The 22,782-nt window shown below is 37.4% G+C and overlaps 5 protein-coding genes across 7 annotated transcripts; 3 read left to right on the top strand and 2 right to left on the bottom strand.

Annotated features, from left to right (window-relative positions):
* Nucleotides 1-953: 953 nt before the first annotated feature.
* LOC110230509 (conserved oligomeric Golgi complex subunit 2-like) lies at nucleotides 954-5,503 on the bottom strand. Its single transcript, XM_021033752.1, has 12 exons — nucleotides 4,647-5,503; nucleotides 4,381-4,563; nucleotides 3,890-4,226; nucleotides 3,447-3,608; nucleotides 3,173-3,272; nucleotides 2,875-3,090; nucleotides 2,681-2,786; nucleotides 2,175-2,375; nucleotides 1,879-1,983; nucleotides 1,658-1,783; nucleotides 1,432-1,566; nucleotides 954-1,344 (listed from the first exon to the last, which is right to left on the bottom strand). Exons 1-12 carry the CDS (start codon nucleotides 5,418-5,420, stop codon nucleotides 1,231-1,233), a joined length of 2,559 nt encoding a protein of 852 aa, XP_020889411.1. The 5' UTR covers nucleotides 5,421-5,503; the 3' UTR covers nucleotides 954-1,230.
* Nucleotides 5,504-8,666: 3,163 nt separating this feature from the next.
* LOC9320553 (sodium/hydrogen exchanger 2) lies at nucleotides 8,667-13,154 on the top strand. The gene is made up of 15 exons (XM_021030703.1): nucleotides 8,667-9,144; nucleotides 9,478-9,789; nucleotides 9,905-10,023; nucleotides 10,441-10,538; nucleotides 10,634-10,693; nucleotides 10,770-10,816; nucleotides 10,905-11,099; nucleotides 11,194-11,240; nucleotides 11,326-11,392; nucleotides 11,495-11,595; nucleotides 11,692-11,793; nucleotides 11,884-12,022; nucleotides 12,107-12,169; nucleotides 12,272-12,355; nucleotides 12,613-13,154. The coding sequence occupies exons 2-15, from the start codon at nucleotides 9,619-9,621 to the stop codon at nucleotides 12,949-12,951; spliced, it is 1,632 nt and encodes a 543-aa protein (XP_020886362.1). The 5' UTR covers nucleotides 8,667-9,144; nucleotides 9,478-9,618; the 3' UTR covers nucleotides 12,952-13,154.
* A 320-nt stretch (nucleotides 13,155-13,474) lies between these two features.
* Nucleotides 13,475-14,807, top strand: LOC9318459 (acyl carrier protein 1, chloroplastic). The gene is made up of 4 exons (XM_021030706.1): nucleotides 13,475-13,600; nucleotides 14,051-14,167; nucleotides 14,257-14,379; nucleotides 14,460-14,807. The coding sequence occupies exons 1-4, from the start codon at nucleotides 13,553-13,555 to the stop codon at nucleotides 14,583-14,585; spliced, it is 414 nt and encodes a 137-aa protein (XP_020886365.1). The 5' UTR covers nucleotides 13,475-13,552; the 3' UTR covers nucleotides 14,586-14,807.
* LOC9320552 (transmembrane protein adipocyte-associated 1) lies at nucleotides 14,783-16,995 on the bottom strand. Its single transcript, XM_021030704.1, has 7 exons — nucleotides 16,915-16,995; nucleotides 16,574-16,884; nucleotides 16,114-16,305; nucleotides 15,736-15,898; nucleotides 15,528-15,630; nucleotides 15,341-15,422; nucleotides 14,783-15,075 (listed from the first exon to the last, which is right to left on the bottom strand). The coding sequence occupies exons 2-7, from the start codon at nucleotides 16,856-16,858 to the stop codon at nucleotides 14,998-15,000; spliced, it is 903 nt and encodes a 300-aa protein (XP_020886363.1). The 5' UTR covers nucleotides 16,859-16,884; nucleotides 16,915-16,995; the 3' UTR covers nucleotides 14,783-14,997.
* Nucleotides 16,996-17,160: 165 nt separating this feature from the next.
* On the top strand, nucleotides 17,161-22,614 carry LOC9318458 (coiled-coil domain-containing protein SCD2). 3 transcript variants are annotated; one of them, XM_021030701.1, is made up of 22 exons: nucleotides 17,161-17,438; nucleotides 17,530-17,838; nucleotides 17,921-18,076; nucleotides 18,156-18,308; nucleotides 18,424-18,576; nucleotides 18,670-18,819; nucleotides 19,208-19,533; nucleotides 19,667-19,748; nucleotides 19,853-19,894; nucleotides 20,205-20,267; nucleotides 20,356-20,405; nucleotides 20,482-20,509; nucleotides 20,650-20,724; nucleotides 20,799-20,909; nucleotides 21,001-21,061; nucleotides 21,214-21,327; nucleotides 21,423-21,544; nucleotides 21,667-21,736; nucleotides 21,822-21,863; nucleotides 22,013-22,053; nucleotides 22,133-22,259; nucleotides 22,359-22,474. In XM_021030701.1, exons 2-22 carry the CDS (start codon nucleotides 17,536-17,538, stop codon nucleotides 22,472-22,474), a joined length of 2,385 nt encoding a protein of 794 aa, XP_020886360.1. In that variant the 5' UTR covers nucleotides 17,161-17,438; nucleotides 17,530-17,535. The 3 variants fall into 3 exon arrangements, with proteins under 3 accessions (XP_020886360.1, XP_020886359.1, XP_020886361.1); XM_021030700.1 differs by having other exon boundaries at nucleotides 17,161-17,838; nucleotides 22,359-22,614; XM_021030702.1 differs by lacking the exon at nucleotides 17,161-17,438 and having other exon boundaries at nucleotides 17,463-17,838; nucleotides 19,670-19,748; nucleotides 22,359-22,614.
* Nucleotides 22,615-22,782: the final 168 nt, after the last annotated feature.

Below are 22,782 nucleotides of genomic sequence, written 5' to 3'. Positions count from 1 at the left end.
CATGGCTTTTTTAGTCTTCGTGGGAGGGAGAAGAAATATTTTGGTTTACAATGGTTTTAAAATTACAATTAATTTTGGGTTCGGTTTACATTGGTTTAGAGAAGAAGAAAACAAAAAAAACAAAAAAAGTCACGCGATGGAAATTTTGGAGAAGTGCGTCGATTGAAATAGGCATGATTTCGAAAGGTAAACCCCTTCAGGAATTGCTCTCACTCGCGGAACGCGCACTTTGTGCGAGTGGGTGTGAAATAGAGCCTTCTGATTGGCTGAAAAACTCTAAAAAAAGTGAAATAGTATACATGTTGCTCCTCCTCTTTTATATAATTTTCTGTTTTGAGGCAAAATCACGAAGAGCTCACCACTATAGATTCATGCTTTCAGATTTCGACTGGTGAGTCTAATCTGTATAAACCTTAATTATTGCTTATCGTCTTTGTTCTTATCGAATCTATTGTTCTGGGTGTGGATTTTTTGTGTTTATTTTGGTCCTGGTCTGTTTTGACTTTTTTGCCGAGAAATTTTACTAAAACTAGTAAAGCTAAGTTCGTTTGTCATGTTTAATTTGGAGCAGGAAATTGTTCTTCTTCCTCCATTAGATGTGGATTTTTTATAATTTGGAACCATGGAAGTAGAAATCTTCAGGAATCTTCTTGGCTTTGTTCAGAGTTTTTGGAATGTGAAAGTTTAATCCTTTCCTACACTTCTTGTAAATAGAATGTTCAAAGATTAATGTGATTTGGGTCCTTTTCTACAGTTGTTATATGTAGCAGATTTTAAAATATCAAACAAAGACCATTTTACCTTCAAGATTACTAGATCCTGTTTATGTACTTGTTAAATTCATAGGTAGAAAGAAGGGAACCTCTTACCAAACCTTTCATGTCATAAGCAAAGTTTTGTAATTTCGATTTTGTTCTTTATCAGTATTATTTAATAAAGCGGTCAATTCGTGATTTCACAACAAAAAAGTAGGATTTTATTGTCAAATAAAGTTTAAGCACTTACAAATATTTACTACTTTTGTCTGCTTTCAAGTATCTACTATAACCACTCTAATTAGATTCTAAAATCAGAAAATCTCATGGTTTACTGCCGGCAATTTACATGTGCAAAAGAGTATATCACTGCTCTAATTTTGTAGCCAGCAATTATGCATTGCGAAAGAAAAGAAGCTGGTTATCATTATAAGATATGATACCGCAATGTTGTATCAAAATGCAGAGCGAGTCCTCAAACACTAATTGTGTTTTGCCTATCCGCAGGTGCAACACATTGCCAGAGGGAACAATAAGGCGGGATATCTGCCGGATTTAACCCCAACCCAGAAATGTTTCGGCCATACTCCTGGCAGGATATTTTAACCGATGATGTTACTTCTTTCTAAAACTACTATTTTCAGAGAACACAATGAAATATCATGAGGAGGGTTACCTGAAGATCAAGAAACAACTGCATACACATCTTGTCTGTTTCAGATACATTCTGGTCAGGTACACCTGATGCTGCACCTGCTCGTTTCTGTGCATTTTGTCGGTGTTTCTGAAGCACTGTCTCTCTTTTTCTCGCCTGTAACATATTACTGCCTTTTACTACACATAAAGTACTCACCAACTATTTCTGCGTCACTAGAATTTTCATAGTTATCAATAATCCTTACCTCGCTAACAAGTTCAGCAGCTAATTCATAATACCGCCTGGAAATTTCAGTGACAGTGCCAAGCAATAACTCCTCCCTTGTTTCATGGGTCAAGTCATGCCTAGCCTTATCTCCCTCCAAAAAGGCCTATTAATATGAAAGATGTGACAATCCACACTTCAGAATTCATCAGTCAAATAACTATGACCTTAAAACCACAACCCCAAAAGCTAAATGAATACCTTTAGAGGACGCAATAGTCCAATGACGTATGGTGAGTGCCTAACAGGCGGTGGTTTATTAGGCATCATAAATGTTGCGATTATTCCCCGCAGCTGCCTTAGGTCCTATAGGAGAGAAGAAACCAGTTACCATTACAGACTTGAATATGTATGACTTGGATAAAAACTGTAACCTGCTGAGCTATAAAGCATATTGTACTCAACACTGTTCTTGCAGATGCTCACTAAGGCAGTCAAAACAAATCTTGAAGTGCATAAATTAAACAATGGACCTAATGTTTTCTCCAGGGCTTCACCTCAACAGATTTATCAACAATGAATTCAATTATTGTCTCGGTAAGTAAAGGTAGGACGTTCTCTAATGATTCTCCACTCTGTAACATGCTCTTCCTCACCACATCCAGAACTTCAGAGGAGCATGAAGATAAATAGTGTGATATATGTCCAAAGTAATCGCCACGAACTTCTGAGACTAGACAATTTACATCATGTATAATCTGCAAGGAAGGTAACATGTAAATATTCTGATAAAACCAAAAGATCAACCAGATGGTCTATGTAACCAGGTTTCATGTATTTATGTGAAAATCAGATATTTCGAGTTTACTTGTTAACCATAGCATTTTTTGTTACTCTATTTTAAAAAAAATTTAAGTTCACAACAAAATAACAATTGAAAACAGTTATCAAGCTATCCCACAGAACATAACAGCAGCTGAATTAGTAAACACAAAATTGGAGAAATCCCAAAAATTCCAAAATAAGTGGAACTGAGAAACAATCCACATAAAAAGTGACTTACATATACAAAATCTTCTGCAGTGGCTGAAACTGCCCATTCACATCCAGGACTCAGGTTGGCATTACCCTTTCTAGTATTCACCACAGATGACACCCAGTTGCAATATCTACATGTTAATAACACATTATCAAAATGAGAACTGAAACAAAAGCTGGTGCGAGATGATGATAATATTATAGTCAAATTTCACAAACCTCGAAAGAAGCTGCAAGGTCAAGCGAAGAAATTTGTCAGCAGCAGAGAAAACGAGAACATCTTCTTTCCAGCATGATTGCAAGCTCTCCAAAAGACTAACGCTCTGTCTGAGCATTAAGTTGCGGGAACTCGGTTTATCTGAGTCAGAATCCTGAATGAAAACAAGAGAAGCAGAAGTAAGAGCAGAATCCAAGCCTCCAGCTATCTCCTGAAACCTGAAATCATGAATTTTAGAGAAGCTAAAAAGCCACTATTCTAATGGAAAGTCAATAGCCATCTATGATATTTCTCAAGTACCTCAGTGAAAAGTACACTCCCACATTCCATTGCTTCATGAATTCGGTACATATCGCTTGAGCTCGAAACTTAGTTACATCAGACCTTGACAGACAATAACCTTCACAAAAAGTATATGGTATGACTCAACTGAAAATTATCCAAATAATTCCACTACCAGGTATTAAGATAAATTATTTTCTTATACAATACAAATGAAAATCATTCACAATGCATCTGATAAGCGTAAGCCATGTGATGAAGCTCAGAGAAAGATGTAGATCGGTTACTCTACCTTCAAGATGTGCCAGGAAATCCAAGCTTGCCTTGTAATTCTTCAAGAACTCGGTAGGCCTTCCAGGGGAAAATGCTCCTGGTTTGGCTCTCTGGATTGCTGAAAGAACTTCTTTCAGGATAGAATTTGCTATGAAGTTGAAGACATGCAAACCCGATTTGTCTGTTTTAGCAACAAGATACCAAGAAAAGAGTACAATGAGTGAAATATAAAAACGTTAACACAGAAGGAAACAATTTTCCAATTATGATTAACGAACAAGATTGGTAATACATCAAAATATGAAGCTAATAAGCCATGAAAATTAGGTTACTGTGTAGTAGCGTAAAATTCTTCTTAGAATATAGAACAGGAAAACTTCTTTGCCAGAGAAACATGGAACTTAAAAAGGTGATTGGAGATCTACAACAGATATGATCACACAGAGATTGTGAGCGAATTACCCGTTGAAGATATTTCTAGCAGCATTTTACAGTCCTTGGCAATAAAATGCTTGATCTGTTTGTAATCGTTTTCAAGTTCATCTCCCGATGTTCCAGCAGCATCAGCTGATGTTTCATGTGCAATAATCTTATGTATAAAAGGAGCAACAATCGTTGTACGAAAAATATCTTCTGCATTCTTGGCGTTATCAATAGCAGCATATGCACGTAGGCAATTGTAAAGGACGCTTGTGTCGCTGTTGTTTAGCCCGTCAATGAAGCAATGACCCAGGCTAGCATCCAATAACACACTAGCGCTCTGAATAGTCTTCTCCATGTTCTCAATGAAAGGCAGGTTCTGTACTGGCATACAGAAAAAACAGTGAGCATCAGTTGTAAAGAAAGTTTTGTTACCAGCTACTTTGGACTGTAAAGTAACAGAGGTAGTGCATTCCTAATGAAATCTATATCAGCAAAAGAAAGAAGAAGAAGAGTAAATGCATGATGGAGACCTGTGCATGAGCCATGTAGAACTTGAGACGATTCATTTCACTAGCTATTCTTTCCAAAAGCATGCTCTGTGTTTCTCTCATGGTTGTGCCATCTTTCCTCATAGAACTCCTTCCCAAGGAATTATCATCCTCGTTTCGCCAATCAGAAGGAGTACTTGGTAGAACTCTAATAAGCTTCTCAACCTACATACATTTACAACGTGAAGCATTCAGATTTATCTAAAACCAAACAAATCAAAAAAGAGCAAATGGAAAATCATGAGTACCTTGGAGACCACATGAAAAGTGTTGAGCAACAATTCGAGAACCTCCCTGACAGAAGCAGCATCGGAACTTTGGTGCAATCCATTCCTTAGTGCGAAAAGTGCGGCCTCCACAGATCCACGAAATCCAGTGAGATTCTCACGGAGCTCAAGGAGAGGAGCGCGCATGCGGACTACAGCTGCATCGATATCCACGAGCTTGGTGCTCAAATTCACGAAATCGGCGTAGTCTCGATTGATGTGATCAACAAGTTCCCGGTTCAGGGATGCAAGGTGTGACCGGAGAAGGGATCGGAGAGTGTCAAAGGGAACGAATGTACGGAGCTCTGAAATGTAGGACTCAGAGTCGAAGCCAGGGGAAAGGAAGAGGGAAGGCTTGAACCATGGAGGATGTGATTCGTATGGATCCGAGAAGAAGTCTGAGGCGGATCTCGGCGCTGACGACGGCGACGGCAATGTCGCGACCAGGCTAGACATTTTCGATTCGATGTTTCCTCTGTGCGGACCGGAGAGGGACTTATATATCTCTATGTATTGGACTGCGTGCCGAATCCAAGTTCTAGAGTTGAACTGCGTGCGGAGTCCAAGTTCTAGAGTTAAACTGCGTGTCGACACGCTATATTCAACCAAACCGGTCTGTAGTTGCTCGGTATTCATTCTTTGACATCGATAAATCTTCCGTTCAATTCTGGTTCCCGACGTTGACTCTGATGAAAACGAAAAAAACAGTGACATTCTCATGTGATGGGCCCTTGGCCCATCTTTTTGTTGCTTCATTGTGTATATCCATCTCTTTATTTGCCCAGTTTTGGATGCTCCATATGCATATGATACTTCCTTGCATAAAAATATTTGATTTCTTCTCATTTTTCTAAACTCATCACGGTTTGCTTACTCATGCAGATACAACTTGTTGGAACTACGGACATGACATTCTTTAAATTCTTCGACGCTTATTAGCCTATATCTTTCTTGTGGTCCATATATTACACACTGTTTCATTTTTTGACAAAGCACTCAAGAGAAGTGGTTTCCTCTGGCTCTGTGATAACTCCAGCTTCACATGCTATGGCTCATCATCTTTCTTGGATGTTGCCACTTGCCACCCCTCTTAAAAGTATGCCCCTGAACTGAAAATGTGGACATGCTTAGCCATTAATTACACAATCCATATATACGGACGAGGAACCTCTACCCAAAGCTTTCATGTGATCATGAGCAGAAGTTTTTGTAATATCTTTGTCAGTCTTTAAACAATCGGTGAATTCGTGATTTTACAACAGAAAGGTTGGACTTTTTATTGTCAAATAAAGTACTAGAAAGAAACTCATAAATATGTAAGTAGTACTTTCTACTAGTAGTATATGTAATTAAGTAATATCTTTCTCTTCAACTTCTTCTACTAGCGTGGACTTTATATATATATATGGTGATTATATTTAACTAAGAACAACGTTGTACTTGCATATACTCATTAATTACTCACGTAGATCGAATCATGGTTTTACTTTGAAAATGAAATAAGTACTGTATATTATATTCACGTAGATCGAATCATGATTTCATTTTGAAAATGAAATAATTGTTAAAGAAATTGGATTATAAAATCAGAGAATCCGTGGAAGCCCCTTTGGTCTATTGGTTGACCAAAGGTTAATTAATGCTTCTACACCAAGAGATCTGGGGTTCGAGTCCCAGATATTGCGATTTATTAATAAATTTGCAGATTAAAGGAGTGTGCATGAGATCTCCAGCGAAGTACAATTATAGCCGTTCGCCAGGATTCTACGCAGAGAGAGAAGTGTCGTCAGGTCGTGGATCATTGAAGGTGTCCGTCAAGAGCATGGAGAAGGAAGTATCGTCTGTCGTGGATCTAATAAGGGTCGGAAGGAATTGTCCGTTGTAGAATCGTCTATGTAACAGTTCTCATAATTTGCAATAAATAATAAATCTAGACGTCAAAAAAAAAAAAATTCAGAGAATCCCATATGTAAGTGACGACAATAATTTTGACAAAATAAATAAATAAGTGACGACAATATACATGTGCATATGAACATATATATATATATATATATATCACTGCTCTAGCCTCTAGTTTTATTACTATAGTTTTCTTAAAATAATTGTAAAATACTGTAAAAGTTTTGGTAAAAATAATTGTTTTATTCATTGCTATAGCACATAGTATGAAACCTGCCAACAATACATGGAGTCTCACAGATTATTTTACTCGTGGACCAATATTGAAAATCATCGAACTCAGTGTTTATGGAGTCTCACAGAAATTAGTTCTCTCTCTTCTCTAAAGTTGTCGTCTACTGTTCAATAATTTTGGACTTTTTTTGCCCCTATTTTCAATATTCTTCTTTCTCTTTCATGTTTATGTTACATGTCTGTGAAGGAAATGAAAAACTGCAGACAATGAAATTTGTTGGACCGCCAACGACGTCCATCGTTCTGCCTCTCTTTTCATTTTTTTTCGAGACTCATGACAGTGCCAACGATGAACTCGAGACCAGCTCCGCCGAGATGGTGTCTTGACCCATGTGTTCGCCAACGATGAACTCGAGACTAGTTCCGCCGAGACGGTACTTGACCCATGTGTTCGCCAACGTGAATTCGAGACTAGCTCCGCCGAGACGGTGCCTTAACTCATGTGTTTGCCAACGACTAATTGAAATTATTGTGGTTGTTGTGGAATCAAGAATAGGGGAATGAGTATTGTCGACGACAATTGAATAGATTAAGCTAAGGAGATCAAGATCTTGACGGAATTATGCAATTAGGAATTTATCAATTGGAGTTTTGATGAGGTTAACCGATCAAGATAGGGGAATGGGTATCGTCGACGACAACGACATTGTCACATTCTTCTGGGTTCGATTCTGCAACGGATAACAATTTAATTAGCAACGTATATAAAATGCTAACATATCTTAAACACAACAATTGTAAATAAACAGGTTTAATACAAAAATTAGTTGATATAATCATATAATAAATGTATTAACACGGTAAATGTTAGTTTACCACGTAACTTGCAAACTTATCGCGGTATAATATGATTTATCATGTTAATCATGTAAGAGAAATACTAATCCTTTTTATTGAATTGATATATACATATATGAAAAAAATACTAATTATAAATTTAAATCGATAAACATCCATTTAACAAATAATATGTACACTTACCGTGATAGCAAATTATTTAGCATATAAAACACATAATATAAATATTGCTAACATAATAATTAACTATCTAAAACTATTATTAATTCATCACAGAAAATTTGATCATATCTATTGTTGGAATCCATCTGGAATATTTATCTCGTCAATATCTAATTTATTATACCGCTAAATAATTTATTACACATGGAAGGATATTTTCGTCCAACTTATATAAATTGATGAGAGAGAACCAATTACGTGATTACGCTTCCCAGATCTTCAAATATCTTTTTTTCTATGGTTAAATATTTTGTTCACCCATTTAACTAAGGAAACAAATAAAAACGAGAAAAACAATGAAACCGCCAAGTACAAAAAGAAAAAGGAATCAAAGAAATGGTGACAACGCATTGATATTATTAAAGTTAAATCTGTAAGTAAAGTCATGAGATCTCCGTTGAACACAAGACCCATGAACTTTTGTCACCTTCTAAATGCAGGCCCCCCAATAAAAAATCAATTATTATTACGTTTTTTTTTCTTCTTCTTATTAAATTATTATGATTGCTTATCAATCATATAGTATAATTTTTTGTTTGATAACACATAAGTACATATATATAGTTTAGATATACATATATATATATATATATATATTTGTTTCAAAACAGTAGCATCTATTCTAGAATAGAAGGAGATAACACGGTTTTTTAGTGTTTTTCTTTTTCATTTTTCAAATAATTACTTTGTTAAACAATAAAAACAAAAAAATTCCTTATATTGTCCCAACCAACAGATAATCGTGATCAACTTCTCTGGAGATTCGTAAAAATAAAATAAAAAATATTGTTAGAAAAAGAAAATCTATTGTCATAGTTATTCAGGAGATTACTTGTCTACGACGAGGTCCACAGTAACTCCCAAGACAACTAGAGTCTAGAGTGATCTAGTGAATCTATAAAGCCGCCAAATCGTTTAATCTTTCCTTTTAAACAATTTTTTATTTTACGTTTGCGTTACGAATCATCATCTTTTGCCTCTATCTCAACGCAATCACCCTACACGTGTTTCTCTGCTTTCCCGTTTAATTTTCTCAGTCTCGCCGTGAAATTTGTTCTTCTCTTCTTTTCCGGGCGAATCAAAATCCTTCTCTTTTCCAATCGCGTCTCCGTCGGTATTTTACGTGAACGTTTAGCGGAATCTGGGGTTTAGCTTGCATTTGATCTTCATCTGTGTCGTCATTCTCTCGGATTTTGTTTGTTCGCTGCTGCAAATCAGCGAAATCTATTCCTGGAAGTGAGAAGATCGCTTAGAAGCGTTTCAGGTTTGCCACGCGGATTCATTATCTTTTCGTTCTGTTTTGGTTAAGGTTGTATTTAATTGCTATGAAAAAACTATAGTGGTGATTAAGTTCGACCTAATTTTGATTAGCATGCTCTGATAAGCTGAGAAAACTGGGTTAATGATGTTTGTATTCATAAATATGTACTAAACAGTTTCAGATTTGGTTTCATCTCGCCTTCACTGATCTCTCTACAAGCAGATTATTTTTCTGTTCTCAGTAATTATTGACGCTGACTGAGTTGTTTTTTTTTTGAAAAGGAAATCTATTGGGCTTGTTTTGCTGATTCTGAGAATTTTGTTTGGTGTAACACAGGGAGTTGTTGGAATGGAGGGTCCGGAAAGATGAGGGATTTTTAATACGCAGTTATTCTTTGACGCCTTAATAGTTTGCTGTCTTACACGTCTTTGGTAAAGATACTCGAAGAAAAAAGGAAAAGGAAGGTAGTTCAAGAAGATGACAATGTTCGCCTCTTTAACGTCTAAAATGTTATCGTTGTCAACTTCTGACCACGCCTCTGTGGTTTCACTCAATCTCTTTGTTGCCCTTCTATGTGCTTGTATCGTGATTGGGCATCTTCTGGAGGAGAATCGATGGATGAACGAATCTATCACAGCTTTATTGATTGTAAGTTCACTCCAACCATCCCTTCTTTTGGGTTGAATGCTAACTAAAGATATTACTGTAGGAGGTCTTACGGATAAGTTTTTACATTCTGGAATTTTACGCAATTTGGTTGCAGGGGCTTTGCACTGGTGTCGTCATTTTGTTGATTAGTAGAGGGAAAAACTCACATCTGTTGGTCTTCAGTGAAGATCTTTTCTTTATATACCTTTTGCCACCCATAATATTCAACGCAGGGTAAGTTTCTACATCCAGACTGATCATTTGCTTCTTCATTTTGATGATAGTTGCATATTTTTGGTCTTTCTCTATTTGATAGATCTTTTTTCGAGTAATAGATTGGTTGTGTACTACAGAGTAGGAAAAAATCCGTTTATTTTCAGAGATGTTACTGGAAAAATGTTATATTACATTAGTTTTTAAACATATGAATTATTGTGAATTCTATGAATATGCTTTCAAATATCAGCTTGGAAGTACTTGTGATTGTGACTTGAATAGGACGTGGGTATAATGTTTATGGTCAATTTTAGTTTTGATTTATCTACCGGTGGTCCTGCTATTTCTTTGTCGTATAGTTCAGCTCTCTTTGTTTCACACTATGTTTTACAGATCTTTCCTGACCCATAATTATTCGTTTGTCGTTGTATTTAGATTTCAAGTAAAAAAGAAGCAATTTTTCCGAAACTTTGTAACTATCATGGCTTTTGGCGCCATCGGGACCATAGTTTCTTGCACCATAATATCTCTCGGTATCTTACTCCCCTCTCCCTGTAATTGAATATGTTGAAAGCTTATTCCGGAGTAGTAATTGTGAACATTAATATTCTTGTGATGTTTGAAACAGGTGCAATTCAGTTCTTTAAGAAATTAGACATTGGGACCTTTGACTTGGGCGATTTTCTTGGTAATGTGTTAGCGCGTTTTCTTTTATCGATTTTTTTTTCTAGACGACTTGATTTATCTTGTCGTTTATTTATCAGCAATCGGCGCCATATTTGCTGCAACCGACTCTGTATGCACCCTGCAGGTAAAGTGATTCGCCAATTAGCAGAAGTACCTACAGGCCCAGAATCGAAGTGTAATTAACAAAAACTCTTGTACCTTTGGTGATACAGGTTCTCAATCAAGATGAGACACCTTTGCTTTACAGTCTTGTCTTTGGAGAGGGCGTTGTGAATGATGCCACATCTGTTGTGCTCTTCAATGCAATTCAGAGCTTTGACCTCACCCACCTCAACCATGAAGCAGCTTTTCAATTTCTTGGGAACTTCTTCTATCTGTTTCTCTTGAGCACCGTACTTGGTGTTGCAGTAAGTCCATTTTCTTCTCTATACTGCTCTTTCTTCTGGCTACTACTTACACGCTCTTCTATTAACTACAATCTCTTTGTTATTCATCTTGCAGACTGGTCTGATAAGTGCTTATGTCATCAAGAAGCTATATTTTGGAAGGTAGATAATTTGCTTTAGCTTCATATGTGACTTTATTTCTATAAGCCTGTTCTGTTATGTAGTCTAAACTGGATATTTTTCTTAGGCACTCGACTGATCGAGAAGTTGCCCTCATGATGCTTATGGCATATCTTTCATACATGCTTGCTGAGGTTAGTTTTGTGAAATTTTATACCACTTTCATAATTTAGGCATGAAGACATTCAGTTGTATCTTAAGAATCCTTTATTGATGATATATTGTTTGGGTTGCAGCTATTCGCCTTGAGTGGTATTCTAACTGTATTTTTCTGTGGGATTGTGATGTCCCATTACACTTGGCACAATGTAACCGAGAGCTCAAGAATTACTACCAAGTAATATAATCTACATTTCTCTTGAAAACAAACACGGTTTCAAACGTTTTCCATCTTCAATACTTACTCACTTTCTATACATTTATGATGATACAGGCATGCCTTTGCTACTTTGTCGTTTCTTGCTGAAACTTTTATTTTCCTCTACGTTGGAATGGATGCATTGGACATAGAGAAATGGAGATTCGTGAGTGACAGGTATAGTCACTCAGTAGAAACATAAACTCTCTTTTGTTCATTGGCTATATACATAATCTTCTTATGTTTCTATTGTTTGGTTTTGGACAGTCCGGGGACATCAGTTGCAGTGAGCTCAATTCTAATGGGTCTAGTCATGCTTGGAAGAGCAGCTTTTGTCTTTCCTCTTTCCTTCTTATCAAACTTAGCCAAGAAGAATCAGAGCGAGAAAATTAACATCAAGCAGCAAGTAGGAACAATCTACTTTGTCTGTTGAATTTAAATTTTCTGAGGATTGTTGATGCTTACTAATCTTCTCTCACTTTTTCTATAGGTTGTGATCTGGTGGGCTGGTCTAATGAGAGGTGCTGTATCTATGGCTCTTGCCTACAATAAGGTAAATTGAAAGCTTAATGCATAGTAAACAGCGAGATGGTGATTGGTGAAAATCTAACAGATCTTTTAACTTCTTTAATTTTATCTGTGCTCTCTTATGCAGTTTACAAGATCAGGGCACACAGAATTGCGCGGGAATGCAATCATGATTACCAGTACTATAACCGTCTGTCTTTTTAGCACCATGGTAAGATGTTTCCCTCTCAGGTTTGGAATACTAAATGTATTTTCTCTATAGAGATGTTGTCAATGTGGATAAACCAATCCTGAGCCATAAGACGGATTTGCCTTTTTTTTTTATATCCGGAAAACTGAAACCAGTCCCCCCACCCCTATTTGATTTGTATTCCAATATATTTGTCAGGATCGCTAACATTGAACCCTGTTTCGGTTTATCTGATACCGGACATTTAACATATATATATTTATTTCCGCGGCTTTCAGGTGTTTGGTATGCTGACCAAACCGCTGATAAGATACCTAATGCCACATCAAAAAGCGACCACGAGTATGTTATCCGACGATAACACTCCGAAATCAATCCACATTCCGCTCCTCGATGGCGAACAGCTAGATTCATTTGAGTTACCTGGGAGCCACCAGGACGTGCCACGACCAAATAGCCTTAGAGGTTTCCTCATGCGCCCCACACGCACTGTCCACCATTACTGGAGACAGTTTGATGATGCCTTCATGCGTCCTGTGTTTGGTGGTCGCGGTTTCGTTCCGTTTGTCCCTGGTTCTCCGACTGAGAGAAGCACCCATGATCTCAGTAAACCTTAGGAGAAAGATTATAGAAACTTTTCAGAAAACCAAAAAAAACTTGTTCTTGTTCAGTTCTTCTTCCCTCGTATGGTCACTAGTACTGGTGATGTAAAGGTATTTTTGGTTCTTCAAATTTATACATTCTTTTGTGTAAATCTTGATATTCGATGATGAAGAAGCTTCTTACCTTATGAGAGACGTGTGGGGTTCATGTGTATTTAGTCTTTGTTTTGTCTAACGAAACTACAATTGCTGTTTAAGTTTTTGACTCTATGGCTCATGGGACATGGGGTCTGTTGTTGTTGGTCAGAACTTGACTAACTCTTAGGATCTGACTGGCATGGTTTGGTACGGTTTGGTTCGATTTCGGCAACAGAATAAAAAAAAGTGATCAATAGAAAAATCCGGTTAAATTGGCACATGATATACCAAATGGGCTGAGTCAGTCATTGAGGAGGCCCATGCGATTGTATGGAACGACGTCGGAAAAGGTGTAGGAGAGAGCTTATAAATGAAAGCAGCAAGCAGAGCAGTTCACGCTCTTTGTACACTCCGCCCTCTCTCCCCATCTCTTTCGACAGATCTCTCTCTCTCTCTTTCTCTCGTATTTCACGAAACAATGGCGACTCAATTCAGCGCTTCTGTCTCCATGCAAACTTCTTGTCTGGTAATCAAATCTTCTTTTTCCATTTTAACAATTGATTTTATCCTTAGAGAGATCGCTTTGATCTTACGATCTAAGATCATTTCCCTCTGATTCCGATGCCTTGTGTTGTTGCCTTATTAAAACTCTTGACGCATGCTAATTATGTGGAACATAGAAGATCTTCCCTTAAGTAATGATCAGTTTTATATTTTCCTGATTATATCTCTAGTTTCAAATTTTGTGATCGGCAACATATGGATTTAAAACCCGTGGTTTTGTGGATTTTTGTCTTCTGCTTGTAATCTAGATCTACATTCAATTGAATTTATGATTGTGGAAGTGAATGCTTACTTTTGGTTGTGATTATTTGTGCATAGATATTCATTGGCTAAGAATTTGGTTTGAGTTATGAAAATTACAGAGAGCAAAGTTGATATGAATGCAATGTTTTGTGTTTGATGACACAAATAGGCAACAACAAGGATTAGTTTCCAAAAGCCAGCATTGATTTCCAACCATGGAAGGACTAATCTCTCCTTCAACCTGCGCCGTTCTATCCCATCTCGCCGCCTCTCTGTTTCTTGCGCGGTATGTCCATTGCATTTTTTTTCGAGTTTGTTAATCTCTATATATATATGGCTCTCAAAAGTTTTAAATGACATTACTTTGGTTTATAGGCAAAACAAGAGACGATAGAAAAAGTTTCTGAGATAGTGAAGAAGCAGCTATCACTTACACCGGATAAAAAAGTCGTTGCAGAAACCAAATTTGCTGACCTTGGAGCAGATTCTCTCGACACGGTATCCATTCACTCAAGTGGCAATTAACACAACTTCTTCTAAATTTAGTTGATACTGATCAACTGAGTGCTTTTCTTCAGGTTGAGATAGTGATGGGTTTAGAGGAAGAGTTTAACATCCAAATGGCCGAAGAGAAAGCTCAGAAGATTGCCACAGTGGAGCAAGCTGCTGAACTCATCGAAGAGCTCATCAAGGAGAAGAAGTAATTTAGCCCCAAAATAAACTTCAAAAGAAGACGACAAAAAAAAAAAAAAAAAACAGGGCGTTGAGTTTGTTTTCATTATGTTTGATCTCTTTTATGTGTCTAGCGAGTCTGTCTTTGTCCCAATGGTTTAGTATCTGCATTATGTATCCACGGATTTCTATTTGTCACCTTAAACTTTTGGTGCCCCAACGAATATCATTTACAATAAATCTTTCTTATTTTCTTTCCAAGACCGAAATGCATACGAGAGACACAAGTATGTTACATCATAATATACAGGGTGTCTCTATAGTCTTAGTAACTAACACACAAGTCAAGAAGAGTATGCCCTACAAGGAAGTGACAGTAGTTGCTTTTTTAGATTTATCCTATTCACCTTGTATCTACAGAATGATAAGACTACATGGTTCTTATTATTCCCAATCGGCGTCGAAGAATCCAGCATCTTTCATCTCTGAATAGTAGACATTCTCCAAGTTCAGATCTTCCTCCTGCAGCAAATACAGAATTTTAGCACCAATTGATCATCCCAACTACAACACGCCTAAGGAGTTTTGGTGATGGTGATGATGCAGATGGTACTACGGTGATGATGATGGTACTATGGTAATTGTGATTGTGATGGTGCTATAGTGATAAAGAAGGTGATGGTGATGTGCTATAGTGATGAAAGTGGTGATTTATTGCATGTTTGTGGGTACATAGATATTTATGTAGAGAGAGAGAGAGAGAGACATGTTAATATGAGGGATTTACCTGGAAAAAGTCTGCAAGAAAAGTAACATACAAAAGAGGAAGATAGAAGGCGTGGTAACAAACACTTGTGACCCCATACAACCTGCAAGCATTTGCAATTTTTATTTTCTAATGTTAGAAGCAAGCGAAAAATCTGACTACGCAACTTTACTCTTTTGATTGTGAGGCTTTTGTTTAAAGGGCTTACCATAATCCAAAATGAGCACCGTTTGCCGTAAGAGCACATGCAAATAGGGAGAGCCCATTTAAGGCGAGCATTACAGTTATGTACTTGTAGAATGCAGGTCTTGCTGTCAAAACGGAAATCAAAAACATATGGGATGAGTAATAGAAGCCAGTGAATAGCTATTGGCTTATGCAACCGTAAGGAGGATGGGAGTGGTAGATGTATTTACCAGGTAATCTCTCTCTCCATTTGGAGTTGTACATGAAGAATATCATACCATAAATGCCAGCTAGTAAGAGCTTGTGGATGACCCATAAGCCCCATTTGAACTTTTGTATATGTTCATTGTTGTCGATAAACAATGGTACTCCAAATCCAAAGAGATAAATTGCCTGCAAGGAAGAATGAAAACCTTGAAGAAAAAAAAAAACTGAGGGTAGTTGAGTAACCAAACAACAAAAGTTTGCATATATCAACTGTAGTGGAGACATGATCTAAATCTTTTGCAGAACTAAGAACAGGCATACATCATGTCAATATACCTCAACGAAGTATTTTCTATCTATCTTTCAGAAAGTATATCTAAGAGTTATGAACACAAGAGTACCTTGAGAAGCAAATCGAGACCTATAACAAGCCCTGAGATGAGGAAAGTTCGTGTTAATGCTTCAGCACCGCTTGCATAGTTTCCTTGGAAGAGAAAGGCTACCAAGCTTACTTCTAGAAACAACATTCCAGATGTTGTGAACAAAGTTAATAGATTCCAAATAACTTCTTTCCCAGGAGTGCATTCCCATGCCTAAACACACGAAAAGTAAATTCAACACGCAATCTGAAGTAAGACTAAATCAGGTAAAACATTTCCTCTTAGGAAACATCTAAACAAGAAATCAACAATCACAGCTTACGAAAAATACAGAAGAAATGCAAAGTTAATACAATTACTGAGCCTAAAACACTCTAAAAAGCATTCTTCTTCAATCTAAGTTGTGATGTTTTTACACGCAACATAGTCCTAGTAATGATATACTTGGGAAATGAATCCAAAAAAACAAGACTTGACGAACCTGAAGACAACACCAAGCAAGATTGAGCAAGCTAACAAGCCAAAGAAAACCATAATAGGCGATCATAATATAAGATCTCCGATTCGACAACTTGGACAAGCTCTTCTTCGCCTCGTACGCTAAGTAAGCGACGAATAGAATAGATGCTAAAACCAAAACCGTGTTATGAAGAAACCCATGACACTTTCCGACCCATCCGCCGATAAACCCTCCGGTGGCCGTCGAATTAGGGCTCAGCCGAGAAAGCAAGAAAGGTGACTCCGCAATCTCGCCGAGAACTCGCATTTCATCAAATTGTACGAATCAGAAACCAAGTAGAGTTAGTCCAAGGAGTGGAAAGCAATCCCTAATTCCAGAAAAGGACCTCGATTTCGAGATTTGATGTTTTTTGCGATACAGAATTCGTATGGATCGTATATTTCTTCTCTCTCTCTGGTGACCAAATCCATACACTAGGCAAACATACAAAAGTTAAAGGGTATTTTGGTAATTATAATACAATATCGGGGTGGAAACTATAAAATAAATAAATGAAGATACTATCGATAAATATAATAAATTGTTGGGGAGGAAAGTATAAATAATGAAGAAGAAGAAGAAGAAGAAAAGCCTTTTCTTAATCCGACCGTTGAAAGGCACTCGCCATTTCTGGCTAAACGACCGGATCGGTTTGAGAGAAATATTCGCTGCCATAAATGGCGATTTTATTCTTCGATTTTGAAACATTCTTTGAGATTTCTGTTGAATCTAGTTTCTTAGGGTTCTGTTTGATTCACGCGTTTAAGCTTTTTCGATTTTTCTAGATTTCACTTTGCTGTGATTTCCAAAATTTCGACATGGGTTTTTCGTAAGAGAGATAAATTTGGTAACTTTTTTTATTTTAATTCGATGTTGAATTTTTTAGTTTCAATCAACCGCCATTGATGTGAATGTGAGATGATCATCAATTTTTGTAGTTGACGATGAGAAACACGAGACCTGTTCATGTTAGGAATAAGAGTACGGAACCAGGAACACCCTCTTCGCCTATGATGACGTCTCCTCTAATGCATCGGCATACACGTTCAGGATCAAATGCTGGCCCAGCTTCCAATGCTAAGAGAGCTCAGACAAAAGCAGCTGCTCAGAGACTTGCGGCTGTGATGTCAAATCAAACAGGAGACGAAGAAGATAGTGATGAAGACCTTTCCTTTGACTATAATGCTTCAGGTACAGGGAGCATTGGACTCGCTTCCGGAAGATCTCATCCTTCTCGCTCGCCAGTGGTAATTGAAACTATAAAGACTCACTTTTTCAAGGGTTTTGTAATGTAGGGATTTTATGTGATACTGTTTTCTGGGATGACAGATTAGGAACCCTATGGCAAGGCGTCCACAGATGGCAACTCCACAGTTAGCTGATGAGGACAATGAAGATGATGATTTTTCAGTGGATGTATCGAGCAGCAGACCAAGTATTGGACTTCCTGGTGGAAGAGCTATGAGACCTCAGTCTCCTGTGATGGTGAGTCTAGTTTAAGTTCTTTTACCTGAAAAATGTAACTTGGTTTCAGCTTTCATAGGCTAATACCCTTTTGGTGCAGACTAAGATTGCACCTCCGAGACGTACACAACCAGCAAATGAAGGAAATAAGAATGACGGTGATGATGATGATGTTGTTTCAGTAGATTATGCAATTGGTAGACCAAGTATTGGGCTTGGAAGTGGGAAGGCAATGCGGCCACAGTCTTCTATGGTATTGATCGATTCTTGAAACTTTCTGTTTGTACGTTTTTCTATTTTCATGTCATGTCTTTTCTCAGAATTTGAACTTAATTTAACGTTTAGATGAAAATATTTGCAAATTGCAGAACAAAACCCAACCACAAGGGCGTCCCGTGATGGCAGCTCATCAGCCAGTGGATGAGGATAACGAAGATGATGAGACTCCATATGTTTATACAAGCGGCATTCCAAGTGTAGGACTTCCTGGTGGAAGGGGAGCTCGGTCACGTTCTCCTCTGGTAATTAGTTTGTTAAACAACAATCCATTTGAAACTTGTACCACGCCTTCTATCATAATTCATAAACATAAACTCGCACTTTGTGTACTACAGACTAAAAATCCTCCATTGAGGCATCCACAAGCAGTAGCTCAGCCACCAGCCAATAAAGACAGTGATGCTGATTATGATGAGTCGTATACTAGTGGAATGCCAAGCATTGGACTTGCGGGTGGACGATCAATGAGACCTCGCACTCCTTTGGTAAATTTAGTTTGTAGCTATTCTGGTTTTCCTGCTCTCTCGTAGTGGTACTTGCTTTTTTTAAACTTAGTCTCGATAGTGTACCCTCTAATGTGAATCATGAACTAGTACATGTTTAACTAAAATGATATTTTGCTAGATTTTCAGAAATCCGTCAATCAAGAACCAGTTTGATACTCTAATACATCATAGCACTATAACACTGTTTATTGGTGGTTTGAAGTTTGCAAAGGTTGCATTTGTATTTTTATCAGCATTATGGCATTAACCAGTAAAGAAAAGTATGTAGTTAATGTTTCTGACTATCTGCATCAGCATAAAATATATCACGCCTCAAAGTGTTTTGTTGCTTTGAAGTCTTCTAAAACTTCCTTTAATTTTCCATTAGTCAATTCGTACTAAGGAACAACCTCAGACCGGACTTCCAACTTCAGGTAGCCGATCCTCATTATGTGAGGATTCCACAGAATCTTCAGCTATTCCATCTCAGACAACAAACCAAGTGGAGCAATCTCCATCTGCTCGTTCTGCATTCTCTACCAAATCATCTCAGTCTCTCAGTGCTATGGATCAACCTCCATCAGCTCGTTCATCTTTCAGTGGTCGTCCAATAAGGACAGTTCCATTAATGCCATCTTCGGTGCCTATATCACTCAAACCAGTGACTCCTGCATTTCAATCTGATACGCCAACCAATCTTCGAAAAGATAAAAGGTAACTAACCGATAGCTTATCCGAATTTAAGTTATGGATGTGTTAAAGGATGCTCATTGAGCCCTCATTCTTCACATTCACCTACTTCATATATTTCCAGTGTGGCCTTAGTTCAGTGATTTCTGTCCATTAGCAGGTTTTCCATGGATATGGGAAGCTCAGGCAACTTAAGAGAGTTAGGGAGCCAACGTTCTACTTCAGCTTTGCAAGATGAGGTTTGACTTCTCTAGCTTGTGCCTTTTATTTTTGTAGATATCTTCGTTACAGCCTTCCCAACATTTCACACATTTTTATTTAAGACCTTTCGTTTTCATTTCAGGTTGATATGCTACAGGAAGAAAATGAAAGTTTGTTAGAAAAGGTGATGCCAGTAAATTTTCACAGTCGGTGTCAGTAGGCATTAGTTACTCAATTTCATTTGATGACATCTTTTCCTGAAAAACATTCTCTTGATTTGGTACAATGCAACAAGCATTAAATACACTGGCAAATTTGAAACTCTTCATCTCAACAAGCTTATCTAAATTTCATTGTGGTTGTTGTGTCTGCTAGTCTCAGGGGAAACCCATATCTTATGTGTAGAAATCTACCAGATTCTTTGTAAAGTTGAATAATCCTTGTACAATTTATTATGGTATATATGCATCCCATCCTAATTTGTGCATCCCCAGCTTCGACTTGCAGAAGATAAGTGTGAAGAAGCAGATGCAAGAGCTAAGCAACTTGAGAAACAGGTAAACAGGTCGTTCTTACGTACAGTTTATAGTGTTTCATTGCCTCGAGCTTTAACACTTCTGCAAACTCAAAGCCGAATTTTGTTAGGTTGAAATCCTTGGAGAAGGTGTTACTATGGACGCACGTCTTTTAAGCAGGTAAGCTTCAGTTCTATTTAAATTTTAGATGACCTTTGAAAATTTTCTAATTTTGTGAATGTATTTCTTGCTTCAGAAAAGAGGCAGCTCTACAACAGAGAGAGGTCAGTGTCTAATGGTCTCATAAATTATTTTTGGATGATAAAGTTCCAATATTTATGTATCATCATGAGGCTTTATGATTCTAGTTTAGATCCTGACCTATGAAAAGGTAGCATAATCCACAGAACCAATTTCTTTTCAGGCTGCTTTGAGAGTTGCATCACAAAATCATGGAGGAAGGAGGGAAGATGTTTCGGCTCTTCACACAGAAGCTGAGGTACTTCAAGTTTTGGTATTTTGTTGTTCTAATTTGCATCTGTTCTAACATTTTAGATCTTGGATTGGATTTAGATTGCTAGGGAGGAGGCAGCATCTTCATTAGAGCAGCTTCATGAAGTTGAATTAGAGCTTAACTCTCTTAAGACCGTGACCAAGAGATTGGTATTGACTCAGGAGGAGATGGTATGCTAGTATTGTTAAAAGTTCATACTTTTCGTTTCTATCTAGTGTTTTTTAAAGTCGATAGCTTCTCATCTGTAGCTCTTAATCTTAGGAAGAGGTTGTTCTGAAGAGGTGCTGGCTTTCACGTTATTGGGGCTTATGTGTTAGACATGGTAATGGTAGTACCTTGCTTTCTTACACAATATAATCTATAAATTTATAACCGAATTAGATCGAACGACGCAAAATAGAACTTTAGATTGATTTTATTGCTTCTCTGAATATTGTACATAATGAGCTAAATTTTGGTGAAACGTTGTGGCAGGCATTCAAGCGGACATTGCAGGAGCAAAGCACGAATACTGGTCATCATTTGCACCTCTTCCTCTAGAGATTGTTCTGTCTGCAGGACAAAGAGCAAGGGACGGAGTTTCACAATGTAATATTTCCATCTTGCTGCAGAAATTTAACTGGAAATGTTTCGAATTATTCTGACCTCACTTGTTCTTACCCTCTGGTATCCGCACCAAGCAGCTAATAACACTTACGGCGAAAGAGAAAAATCATTGCAAAACTTGCACGAAACTTCTGGAGAAGGAAATCTCGAAAACATGATATGGGTCGAGAAAGGTTTGCGGGAGCTGGCTTCACTAAAGGTGAAAAATCTTAACATGAGAACTCTTCTTGTCGACTATATCCTTTATAAGAAGCAGATTTCTGTTGTTAGATGATTATTCAAGAGAAAGATTTGAAGTATTATTCTTTGCTCTGTCTATAGGTTCAGGAGGCAGTTGCGTTTGTCATGGCTCAAAATAGACGGAACACATCATCAAAGTTTTTTGTTTCAGGTGATAACCAAAGATGTAAGCTTAAAACATGCTTAAATTTGAATATTTTCGTAATTCATGTTTTCTTTTCTTGAACAATTCATAGACGAAGTGAAAATGCCAATGGATGGACAATTTGAAGCCTTTGGTAAGTCAATCATTTGTACACTATGATCTGTTCTCATTATCACGCCAAGCACTGATGTGATCAGACCCTACGTAAGGTCATTCAAAATATGATAAGCCCCTGAAATTCTGCTCTCAAACATTCTTTGCATTTTGGTTTTTCCTTTTCAGAGTTAAGCGACGAGGAAGTTGAAGATGTGAGTTTTAAACAGGTAAAGAAAAAGACATCAAATCTCTGTTTTCTATGGTTTTTCCAGAAGCTGTCATGTCTCATTGTGGCTTTGCATACAGGCCTGGCTTTCATATTTCTGGAGAAGAGCTAAAAACCATGATATCGAATCTGATCTTGCGGATGAGCGACTCCAGTATTGGATAAACCAAGGGACTCGATCTGCCACATCACAGGACGCTGTTGATGGTACGTTCTTACTCACTCTCACTGTCAATGATCTGAAACAAAGAAACAATATGTGTCTTTATCATATGAATTGGGTAAATTAACGGGTGTGAAATGCAGTTGAAAGAGGGCTAATGGAGCTGAGGAAGCTGAACATAGAGTCACAGCTCTGGCAAAAATCAAGGAAAGGGCTTGACCATGAAGCCAACCCTTCTCATCTTGAACTTTCCTTCTGATTCCTCTCTTCTCCCACTTCCACTCTAAAAAAAAAAACTATTTATTTTTCTCATCTTTTTATTTTCAACTGACTTTAGGAGAGTTAATTATTGGACCTGTGATGTTTAAAGAATTTAATATTATTCTTTTCAGTTGTGTATCTTGAAAGAAAGTCTATTACAAGCTGATCTAATTTGTTGTTTAAATTTAAAATAAATCTTGTGAGGTTGTCATGTGTTATTCAATAATCATGATTTATCTATATATAATAATATTTGAGAAGTGTTTTTGCTGACGTGTCGGACTCTCGGCTCTTGTTGAGTCATTG

The sequence above is a fragment of the Arabidopsis lyrata genome (genome assembly GCF_000004255.2).
Source record: "Arabidopsis lyrata subsp. lyrata unplaced genomic scaffold ARALYscaffold_3, whole genome shotgun sequence".
In the NCBI taxonomy this organism is placed as follows: domain Eukaryota; kingdom Viridiplantae; phylum Streptophyta; class Magnoliopsida; order Brassicales; family Brassicaceae; genus Arabidopsis; species Arabidopsis lyrata.
This window is presented reverse-complemented; position numbering and strand designations above follow the sequence as displayed.

Coding starts and splice junctions, on each gene's coding strand:
- LOC9320552 (XM_021030704.1), bottom strand. CDS start 16,858: ATGCGAGTTCTCGGCGAGATTGCGGAGTCACCTTTCTTGCTTTCTCGG. Junction 16,306..16,573: donor TTGCTTGGTGTTGTCTTCAG/GTTCGTCAAGTC, acceptor TCGTGTGTTTAG/GCATGGGAATGCACTCCTGG. Junction 15,076..15,340: donor TTCTTGCAGACTTTTTCCAG/GTAAATCCCTCA, acceptor TATTTGCTGCAG/GAGGAAGATCTGAACTTGGA.
- LOC9318459 (XM_021030706.1), top strand. CDS start 13,553: ATGGCGACTCAATTCAGCGCTTCTGTCTCCATGCAAACTTCTTGTCTG. Junction 14,168..14,256: donor GCCTCTCTGTTTCTTGCGCG/GTATGTCCATTG, acceptor TTTGGTTTATAG/GCAAAACAAGAGACGATAGA. Junction 14,380..14,459: donor GAGCAGATTCTCTCGACACG/GTATCCATTCAC, acceptor GCTTTTCTTCAG/GTTGAGATAGTGATGGGTTT.
- LOC9320553 (XM_021030703.1), top strand. CDS start 9,619: ATGACAATGTTCGCCTCTTTAACGTCTAAAATGTTATCGTTGTCAACT. Junction 10,694..10,769: donor TGACTTGGGCGATTTTCTTG/GTAATGTGTTAG, acceptor TTTATTTATCAG/CAATCGGCGCCATATTTGCT. Junction 12,170..12,271: donor TGGCTCTTGCCTACAATAAG/GTAAATTGAAAG, acceptor TCTCTTATGCAG/TTTACAAGATCAGGGCACAC.
- LOC110230509 (XM_021033752.1), bottom strand. CDS start 5,420: ATGAAGCAACAAAAAGATGGGCCAAGGGCCCATCACATGAGAATGTCA. Junction 3,091..3,172: donor GGAGTGTACTTTTCACTGAG/GTACTTGAGAAA, acceptor TCATGATTTCAG/GTTTCAGGAGATAGCTGGAG. Junction 2,787..2,874: donor ACCTTGCAGCTTCTTTCGAG/GTTTGTGAAATT, acceptor ATTAACATGTAG/ATATTGCAACTGGGTGTCAT.
- LOC9318458 (XM_021030700.1), top strand. CDS start 17,536: ATGAGAAACACGAGACCTGTTCATGTTAGGAATAAGAGTACGGAACCA. Junction 21,864..22,012: donor TGGACAATTTGAAGCCTTTG/GTAAGTCAATCA, acceptor TTTCCTTTTCAG/AGTTAAGCGACGAGGAAGTT. Junction 22,260..22,358: donor ATCACAGGACGCTGTTGATG/GTACGTTCTTAC, acceptor TGTGAAATGCAG/TTGAAAGAGGGCTAATGGAG.